The sequence below is a fragment of the Sylvia atricapilla genome, chromosome Z (genome assembly GCF_009819655.1).
Source record: "Sylvia atricapilla isolate bSylAtr1 chromosome Z, bSylAtr1.pri, whole genome shotgun sequence".
In the NCBI taxonomy this organism is placed as follows: domain Eukaryota; kingdom Metazoa; phylum Chordata; class Aves; order Passeriformes; family Sylviidae; genus Sylvia; species Sylvia atricapilla.
The window spans coordinates 55,779,707-55,790,571 of NC_089174.1; the positions used below are offsets into that span (position 1 = coordinate 55,779,707).

At 35.4% G+C, this 10,865-nt stretch overlaps 1 protein-coding gene across 1 annotated transcript in view; it reads right to left on the minus strand.

Annotated features, from left to right (window-relative positions):
• CNTLN (centlein) overlaps positions 1–10,865 on the minus strand; it is a 168,571-nt gene that overhangs the window by 99,418 nt on the left and 58,288 nt on the right. Inside the window, 2 exon segments of the mRNA XM_066338871.1 lie at positions 5,060–5,148; positions 5,151–5,235. Coding sequence (XP_066194968.1) covers positions 5,060–5,148; positions 5,151–5,235 — 174 coding nt within the window.

A 10,865-nucleotide genomic window follows, 5' to 3' on the forward strand; every position in this document is an offset into this window, starting at 1 on the left:
ACTTTTTTAGAAATCAGTGTTACATCCTCACAAAAAAACCCAAAAACAAAAACAAAAAACCCCACCAAAACAAACAAAAAAACCCAACCAAAACCAATCTAAACAAAACAAAACAAAAAAACCAAGCCAAAACCAAAAGAACCTAACAACCAACCAAAAAAATCAAACCACCCACTACCCCCAAAAAAACCAAAACCAAACCAAAATAAAACACCAAAACAAAAACAATCAACATTCCCCCCTCTCCCAAAAATAAAACAATCCAACCAAAAAAACCCCCCACTCTAAACCAAAGCAACCTGCAGAAACCCAGAACTAACACCCTGGAAGAATTTTAGTACATCTAAAATCCGAACACCTAATGATATAATCATCTTCAAAGTTCCAGATTTCATGAACAAAAGCTCATGAAGAGCTTTTAAAAAAAATCTAACCTAATCCTCCCATCTTCTACATTCCTTAATCATTGATAATCATATGACTGTACCATGCATTATTTTTTAAGAATTGTTTTCTAGGTAAACTTTATGTTCTTATAGAGAAAATCTGGAATATACAGAGTCTCTCTGAAATCAGAAATATAAAGTAAAAGCACTCTGCTTGCTGCCAAGGTGAAGGATAACAAAGGAATCAACCAGCACCAGATTGCTGAGCTGATCAACCAGCACCAGATTGTTAAGAATAAATAGGCAGAGAAAAGCTGAGAAGTAACAGAGAAAAGAGAAAAAGAAAATACAGGAAAAGATAAAATTCATTGTCTTGATAGTGTAGTCACAGCTGATCAGATACAATGAGTACATAAAAAATTTTTGTTATATATGTATGTAAAGATATATATATATATGTATACTATACACAAATATACAGTTTATATATAACTACTTCGGATTGTGCTAGAGTGAAGGTATGTGAAAAAGCTGAACTCTTTTAACTACTTATGAATATGGAATGATTCCCTGTTACAATGGTTAGGATTGGTGATATGTGTTAGAACATTCTATTGCTTTCACCTTTCTAGTGATCAGACTAAAGGTCTGTGGAGAAAGGGCACCGGGTCTGGGCTTTACAGTTGCATGTAGGTAGCTTGAACTCAATCTTTGCTAAGGAGGTAAACAGTTTTACCAAGACAAAAAAACCTGTGTAGTAAAATACACTGTAATTGGATTGCCTGGGGCTGCTGCAAAACTCAGTTTGAAAGATGGCATCTGTAATACCCTTCTCATAAGTGCAAATTTTACTGCTCCTACTGCCGCCAAATATAAACATATGATTTGTAATTTAGTCCTCAAATTCTACAGAAAAGTTTTGACACACCTGTATTAAATATATACAGAAATGTATATAATGTTTCAAAATGTAATATTTCAAAAATTTTCTACGTGTTTAGGAGCAAAAAAAACCCCTCCAATTTTATTAGTGAAGAATGCTAATCCAAGTCAGTAAAGGAATCCAGATTAGAAGGCTTTTTTATTGAATGTTCCTAAAACATTTTTACCAAAGACTAAACCAAATAGCAGAAAACAAGAAATAAACAGACTTTTAATGTATACTAGATATGAAAGTTTGTGACAGAAGATTTGGCATAAAGATATAGCAGGTAAGTGGATGGGACACAGACTGAAAATGGAGGCACACAAGCAGAAAAAGAAAATATCCCTATTTCTAAACAACCTTATCTATCTGCGCCACAAAAGACACCATGGGACGAAACTGCAAATAGCCACATTCTTGAATTCAACAGTTTTCGTGTTGAATAAAGTGCCAAAACAAGCCAAATAAAACAAACCAACCAAAAAAGAAAACCCCAAAAGAACCAACCAAAAACAACCCCACAAACAAACAACAACAACAAAAAACCCCAAACCAAGCCAAAGTAGAGAAGTCGGAACTCCTCCTGAAATGTCTTCAGAGTACTTTTTCTGTGCAGCCATGATACCAATGACTGCCAGGATAAAGTTCTGAGGACAGTGGGCAGAAATCTTTATGTTTTATCAGTTGAAAAGACAGAAACATTGTTGAGACTGAATCCAAGACTGACCAGATACAGGTGGAGATTCTAGGGAAGAAAAATGCCAAATTTTTGACTCACTATGTTTTAACAGGAACTTTATCAGTACTGCAAGTTAACACATCTTTTGGTATCCTGACACTACAGACTTAGAAGTATGATATAGAATGTATGTGAATAAAAGGCAGTTTTAACTCCCACACACTGTGCCATGGGAAAGCTTACCTACCAGAAAACTGCAAAATCGTACTGAATTAGCCAGCAGACATATGAATGTCAGTTTAATCAGCTAACAGAAATCATATACTGCCCACAAAGCTACAAAGTTTAAGCCCCAAAAAGAGTCAAGCCACTGACACCTAAGTCTTCATACAAAGCAGTACTCAGCCATATCACTTTTCACATAGACTGGATTATGATAGTTACAATTACCTCTAAATACACACTTTTAAAAATCATGAAACAGGGCATCACAACCATATTTAACAAAGCTTTTAACCACTTCTTGAAGAATAAGCTGTTTCTACTACTATGTACAGCTATAGGCAGGGGATGTGGATTTCTGCAATTCACAAAGAAACCAACACAAAGCTATAGATGTATATATATGCTGTTGCATATATACAAACATAGATGGAAGCATGCAGTGGTGTGGCCATATATCCCATATATTTATCACAGTTGTGTCAGGCTCTTATTTTTAACACCTTTCCAACTATTCCTTCTTTCAAAGCCTCCGAAGTCTTTTTAGAGCAGCAAGTCATCAAAGCAGTGTCCTTCTGATCAGAAGTGATTCCACGCTTATTTGTTCTCTGTATCCTGGGGATGTACAGGGGAATGAAGGGGGAATGAAGAGCTCCACAACAGTCTTTTTAAAGTCAAAAGGATCATCTTTTTAAAACAAACATTGAATAACCAACATACTGTTCCTGTCAAATAATTTCCCAATAACTTCTGACATTAATAATTTCATCATAAAAGGCTGAAAAACAAGGGAATGAGAAGATATCTCACTGAAAGGGAAAAAGGGTAAAGGGTAAAGCACTACCACAGCAATACTACCTTCGCTATTTTAGAAAGTCCAGAGTATTTCCACAATTTCACTTACTGTGTTGTCTAAATACAAAGAATCTGCAGCTCATTAATTGAGTACCCAAAAGTTTGAATAGACTTGTGTGCATTTTTGAAAAAAATGGACATACCAAACAGCCTTGACTATCGAAAGAGCATGACTCAGATCTACATATATAAAACAGGAAGATATTTTCTACAATAGGCTTTAAAATTTGTATTTAGTTTAACTCAAGGCAGTGTAATTGCTTTACTTTGACACAGTTCATGACAAACACAGCAGTCTCATTTACTTTCCCCTGAGGAAAAAGAAAAAGACATTGTGAGGGGCTAACCTTGGCAAAAGGTCAAACACCCACTCAACTACTCTCCCACTTTCCTTCCTCTCTTTTTCCCTTCTTTGTTGAAGCTGGTAGGTTTACACTCACATCATGGGCTGACTCAGCTTGAAGAAAATCAATTTAAGACATTGCCACTTAAAACATATTTATGTTGTAAGAAATAAAGAAAAAAAAAATTAATCAACACCTTCCCTACCCAGAAGCAGCTCCCGAGCTTCCCAGGCACAACTTTATTTTATCACTCCTAGTGTTTTACCGCCTGCTCAGCCACACAGGTGAAAGGTTTACAATCAATGCATTACAGCTTCTATTGAGCCATTCTCTTCTCCTTACACTTTTCTCCTGCTCTAGCACAGGGCCTCTCCACAGGCTGGAGACCTTCAGGACAAACATTATCCCACAGTGGGTCTTCCATGGACCACAGTTCATGTAAGAGAGGAATCTATTCTAGCATCAACTCGCCCCACAGGCTGTAGCTTCCATGAGCAAATATCCACTTGTTCTGGGCTCCTCCACAACCTGTATTATTGGCATTTGCTCTACATGATGCTCTCCATGGGCTGCTGGGAAATACCTGCTTCCTGCATGTGAAGCAACTCCACCCTCTCCTCTCACCTGATCTTCATGTTTCCCAGGCTGTTTTTCACTTTCTGTTCTTCACTTTAAACTGCCTTTGTAGCATTTTGGTTTTTTCTTAAGCACATTTTCACAGAAAAGTCCACCACATGCTCCTGAAGAAATGTTCAGAAGTGTGTTTTTTCTCAAAACTAATATACAGTACAGATCATAACGAAAGAAAAAGCCATATATTTTTCAAAGAAAATGTTATGAGATACCATATTTGGATAAACTAGATTTCTCAGGAAGTGCACATGATGCTTCACCCTTGTACATTATTTATACCATTCAGAATCATGTTCACCACTGCAACCTTGTTAAAGAGATCTCTTGCAAGTTTCCCATACTCTATACAACCACAATAAAAAATAGATGAGGAAGAGTCTGAACACATTGAAAAGCATCATAATTTCAGCTAATTTAATAGATCCATTATAATAACAGAATTATTTACAGATGTCATTCATTTCCTATAACTTATAGTTGCTGTTATTGTTATTTAATGCCTAAGTCAAACAGTGAGCCTCCATGAAAGAGGCAATCCAGCACTATACAAAGTTGAAAGTATAAACTTCAAAGGACACTGTCATCATTCTTCCTAGAAAAAAAACACTATCCCACTCTAAAAGACAAGAATTGGAAAAAATATTTTTTATTTAAAAATCATAATAACCATTTATATTTCTCTCATTTTCTTTACAGTGAAAGATGGTCATTCTGATAAACACCACAAAATATCTGATTAATATTCATTTTAGCAAGCCTACAAAGAATTTATCCTTCAAACAGTTCATTTAATTAAGAATCCCTTATTCAGTATTTAATAAGGTAAAACCTTCTACTCCCAACAGCTATTTTAACAAGTCTTTGGCAGATAACATAGGAACTATTCAAACAAGCTTCCAGAATTATAAGCAGCGTCAACAGATATTAAAATTATTATCTGGACCCTTGAGCAAAAACATTTGGCTTCACCAGCCCGACTTACACACAAATACACCAGACAATAAAACTACCCTACCTCATGCTTTCTTCCAGTCCTTGTATTGTTGTTTTCCGGAGTATATGTAGTGTACAAATTATGCTTTGCAGGGTTAAGATCTGCCTTTTCAATTTTTTCTGTAAAAGCTCCATGTCAGGTTCTTGCACTGTAATAGGGCGCTCTAGTTCACTTAAAGAAGGCTGTTGAAATACTACCTGTTATTACAGAAAACTATAGTGCAGCTATATTACATTGGTAACAAAAAATCAGAAGCATAACACACCATTTGCATAAAACTACCTAGAAAAACATATTAACAATATTGCTGAAACATGAAAAAGCTGCAAATATTTCTCCTTCAGAAATGACTCATGAATCCACAATCAAAACAAGATCTCTAAATATTAAGGAAACATTTTCACACCATCACATTTTCTAAATCCTAATTCATATTCCTAACAATGGTTGTTTTATACAAATGTTTCTCCTGCAGTAACTTATTCTATTTATTAGATGGTATTTTTATGTCACATGCTATTAAATTTCTTGACAAATATTACACCTTCTGGACTTGTTTCTGGTGAAAGTTCAAGCTGTAAATATCACTGGCCTAACAAAAAAATATGTAACTGTGTATTCTGTAACTAAACTTACTATCAGTTAACTGCCTCGGAAAAGTACTTCTTTACTGTAAATCTACAACTTGTAGCCATTACATCCTTAAACTCAGAAAGCACAAGCATTGTGGCCAAACTGAAGACTTACAGAAAATAACAGATTCTAGTTCATAATGTTACTCAAGGTTGGTACTTTGTTAAACCATTGTATTCCGGGACTTTTCCTAGCTATCAATACAAACCTGTTCAGAGAGGACACATTTCACTGGTAGCAGCTACTTCAAGTTATATCCCTGACATCCAGTAGCAGACTCATGTTGACCAAGTTACCATGGCTTAACCACTGACTCATTGTCAGTTGAGTTTTCATTACCTGGCTGTGATCACACCCCATCACTCTGTAAAAACCACTGGGCAAAACTTTGTTTGCTTAGTGTAAGCAGCAACAATATACTATTGAGTCACCTTATGGTAATCACAAAGTGAAATGCTCTAGCTCAAACCTCCTCCTCAGTGCCATAAGACTGGGGACAGATACTCATATTCAAACACCTGTGTCAGACAAAGATGATGTAATACCCACATGGTCAATGCATGTAGCTGGAGGTTAGCATCTCAGTTCCATTGCTGGAGAAGAAATTATGTAAACCATCTACCTGGCACAACTAAACATGGACGGAGTAACTAGAAGAGCTGGTTAGTGTAAAAAGTCAGTGGAAGGGGATTGAGCTGACCTTGTAGTGCACTGATGAGGGGAAACTCATAAAACTCCATTGTCAGTGGTGTTCTGACAGAAACGAGAAGCTGGCAAGCAGTAAAGTCTTCAATCAATCAATCTGATTCAGAAGATACATTCTTAAGACTAACTAGAAGTTTTATTTTATCCCTTATTAAAAAGATCCTGACGACATCACTTGCTTGCAACTGTTTGAGCATATTCTTAAGACAAATACTCATTTCAACAGAAAAGATAAAAATTCGGTACAATTATCACATGGCACTACCATCTCAAATACTGGCATTCCTCATATAAAACAAGTCAGGTATACTGACAAAAATCAGAAAAAGCAGTGTAAAAAAAGGTTAAGTAAATAAATCTCCAAATTCATGCCAATCAAGAAATGAGGTGATCCAAAGTTGATTAAAATCAATAAAGCAAACACCTTAGTAAGCTAATTATTTTTTCAGCAATAGACAAATAGGCATAGCCATTTTATTTATGCAGAATATACTTTCCATAAAGCCTAAAGTAAACCCACAATTTCAACAAATAAATTACAAATTAAAGATATTGAGCGCTTGTTTTAGAAAAATGACAACTCTTCATACAGTAAGTGTAAGAAATTTGTCAGAGAGTAGAAGTTGCCATACTTTTGCTGACTGTTCCTTAAATACATTCTGTTCCTCATTTTGCATGGTTTAGGCCATATGTAGTTGCAAACACATGTCATTACCACTTACGATCAGTGAAAGACCTGTTTATAACCATTATGCCATTAACACACAGGAAAAATAAAAGAAAACAGGAAAATGAGGAGTAGATAAGCCATACATCATAAGACTGTTTTAAAGAAAACTGGATGTCATATCTGTTTGAACAAAACCTGAGCAATATATAAAAAGGAAAAAATCCAAAACCACAAAAGACAGAAATAGTGTCAGTAGATAAGAGAAATGTAGTTATAGTCATGTTCCGGAATTGATTTTGTTCCTTCAACTTTATTTTTTCTTTTTACAAAAAAGAAATACACCTACAAACTTGACACACATCTTACTGATTTCTGAGCTGCATGTAAAAAAAGAGCTCCATGTGGAACATAAGCTTTAGAACTATATTAGTAACTAAAAAAAGAGTCAGGAATTTCAATCTGATAATTTAAATTCACATAACTGTTACTTTAAAAAGTCTACACCTGTTAAATGCTCATAGAATTATTTAAGTTTTAAAATACCTTTAATATCTTTGAGTCCAACCCCTGCTGCTGATGTTCAAGCCATAAGAATTACAGCAATGTCACAAATTATTACTTTCTTATTGTATCACTACTTTTTATTCTCTTGTTTAAAAATCAAAATACTGAGTGATTTAAAACACAACTCCAAATAAGAGTAACAGACTACATCAAAACTGCTCCTCTCTGTCATGGAGGTTCTGCTATTGACTTCAAGAGGATCAATAGATGAACAGTATTACTCTTCATTTGTTTAAAGATTATTTTTCTACTCTTCCAAAAGAGATCCCTAGAAATTGCCATGCTAATTGTGATGCTTATTCCAAATAAAATACCATAAAGGCATACTCTCTAATAAAACCCTTACAATCTCTGTCCACACGGCTACACAGATGTATTTCTTAGAAAACGAAATCCAAAAAATCAAGTCTTAGGTTTAACTAACACCTCCGAAATGCCTATGATTTTACATCAAAATATTCAGTAAATTGCTGTTAACAAAATGTACTTAACTTAGAATTTAGGTCTACGATACCCCCAAAACTTGCTCAATTTTTGAAGTATACCTATGAAATTTTTTCCGTTTCAGAAATTCTAAGAACTCAGATGTAATGGTGAGGAGATCAATTTAAAAACAAAAGTTTTGCTTATCAAGAGATTCCAGTTCAAAAGGAGCTTGGTGTAATTTTGTTAAACCTAACATATCCTTGAATAATTGAAAAATACCCTTTAATTTTCGTAGCCTAAACACTTTGTTTATTCAAATATCAAGAGAATGTTAAACATTAATTTTTAGATATGAAAGTACACCTTCCCAAGACAGAAAGCTGGGTGAAATTTCTCTCTCTAGTCTTTTGTTTTGGATTCATGTCAATTTAATTTTATATTTCCAGACTTTTGTGCTCCAAGTATCATTGGTTAAGAGGAAAAAAAAAATTATCAAACCCAAATTATTTACTGAAAAGATCTGGTTACTATGAGAACAAACAACTTCTGATTAAAAACATGACTCTATGAACAAACCAGAGTTCAAAGATCCATGCATGAAAAAAGAATGACATTTTTACAAGGGCATGTAGTGACAGGACGAGGGACAATAATTTCAAACTGAAAGAGGGGAGATTTGAATCAGCTGTTATGATGACATTCTTTACTGTGAGGGTGGTGAGGCACTGGGGCAGACCACTCAGAGAAGCTGTGGATGCCACATCCCTGGCAGTGTTCAAGGCCAGGTTGGATGGGACTTTGAGCAGCCTGCCCTAGTGGGAAGTGTCCCTACCCATGGACATGAAACTATTTGATGAAACTATTTGATCTTTAAGTTCCTTCCAACACAAGCTATGTATGATTCTATGAAATGTAATTTCATCAGATCTTCAAAGAGAGATGTGACGTTCTGTAGGTTTTTCACTTTTTACATCTAAACTCTAATTTGTAGTCTAAGTACTAAGGGAAGTATTGCAAATAAGTAAGGCCAAAAAGGCAAATAATTTGGACTGTAATGGAACACTGAATTTAAAATCCTAACATTATCAGGAAAAAAAAGCAGAATAGTGAGTTCCAAAACTACATAAATCATTCAACATCTAAGGTCTGTATGAAGGATGGAGTCTAGCTTCATAGTAAAAATCAGAAATCTGCAATCCAGAAAATTTCAGTCCTAGAGGTAGCATCAGGTTCTTTAACAGCTTCTGCCTCAGAATTATCATTGTAGATTTTTAATGTTAACTGAAATAGTAACCTACAGAGTAATTCAACAGAGAGTTCCATGAAGTTCACTTCATAAAGTCTATTCTAAATCCTATGTCTAAAAATAAAATTTCTGTAAGACAATCATTTCAGTGTACACATAATGGTGACCCACTTCACAGTCTATCCATCTACATGCTGAATGCAGCAAATAAAAAGCTTTCTTTCAGGTTTGAGCACCTTAGATCAGAATCCAACTATATTACAAGGTCCATCTAAACAGAGTTATTTCCTCTTTCACACAGCAAAGTCAGTTTACATCATGTTATTTTACAAAAGTTCATGTGTCTATTCAGATACTGAAACTTATCTTACAGGCAAAATTTTAATTTTATTCTAAATAAGTATCAGAACTAGTACTTATGTTTTAACAACAAATAAAATCAAGAAAATGTTTACTTCTATCAAGCAGATATCTCACTACTCTTACATGCCTTTTCAGAGTGAGACTCTGCTGATCCAGAGTTTTCTGGATGCATTAATCAAGCTGAAGCATAAACATCATCTTTTCCACAAACCTGTAGTATATGGGGGACCATCCACTGTATCTACGGAAGGGAATCCAGTACCCCTGTTGTCACCTATCAAAAGTAGCACAAACAATAAGGAAAAAATTGTTTCCTTATTCCATCATATGGATATCCATAGCTATGTTCCATCATATTTTCATTCTGCATGACCTTTCTACACTGGCAAAAGAGAGCAGGTACCAAAGGAATGGAAATCTAAGAGCTTCAGGACTAATTTCACAGCCTAATGTGTGATGTCTTATGTATGGTTTTTCTCAGCTTTCTCACCACAAGGCTGTTTAAAAAATGTTCTAACACCAACTGCACTGTACCAACACTGTGGGCTAGGAGGAGACAGAAGGAGCCTGGACAGTCCTTCTATAAGTTAGATGCAAGCTCAACTCCTCTTCAAACTGATTAGAAGGCACACTATGGCTTAGTAAAAGCTGAAGTTTCAGCAACAGAGCCAAGTTTAGACATACAGCTCAGACCAGAGAATGGGTGTACAAGATTACCAGAATATCTGAGTTAGGAAAACAGTAATTTTGACCTATGGCACTCAACTAGACTACAATCCATACCTGAAAGTTTTCTGCAGTAAAAACTCCTGGAATCTAGTGCCATATACCAAGCAAAGCCATGATGAATGAAATGTTTGGAAGGAGTTACCTGTTATTCCTGATCATGAGTTAGACAGCTGTGAAGCTAAGTCACAGGCAGTGCTCACTACAGCATCATTTGAAAACTTTTCTGCAGCTTGGGCAACCCATTGTCACAGCCTCATGTCTATTCAATGCAAATACATCTAAGATGGGCAATAAGTCTTGAAGAGCAACTTACCCAGCCTGGATCTTGCTCTCATGTGTCCCCCTGAGCTGTCAAAATACCCTACAAGTCAGAAAAAGGGTTTCCACCATCCATTCACACTCATAACACTTGTATTTGCCATCCTCCAAAATTCACGATTTGTATCATATGAAAAAGAACACTCTGATCATCTAATATAGAAGAACAGGGA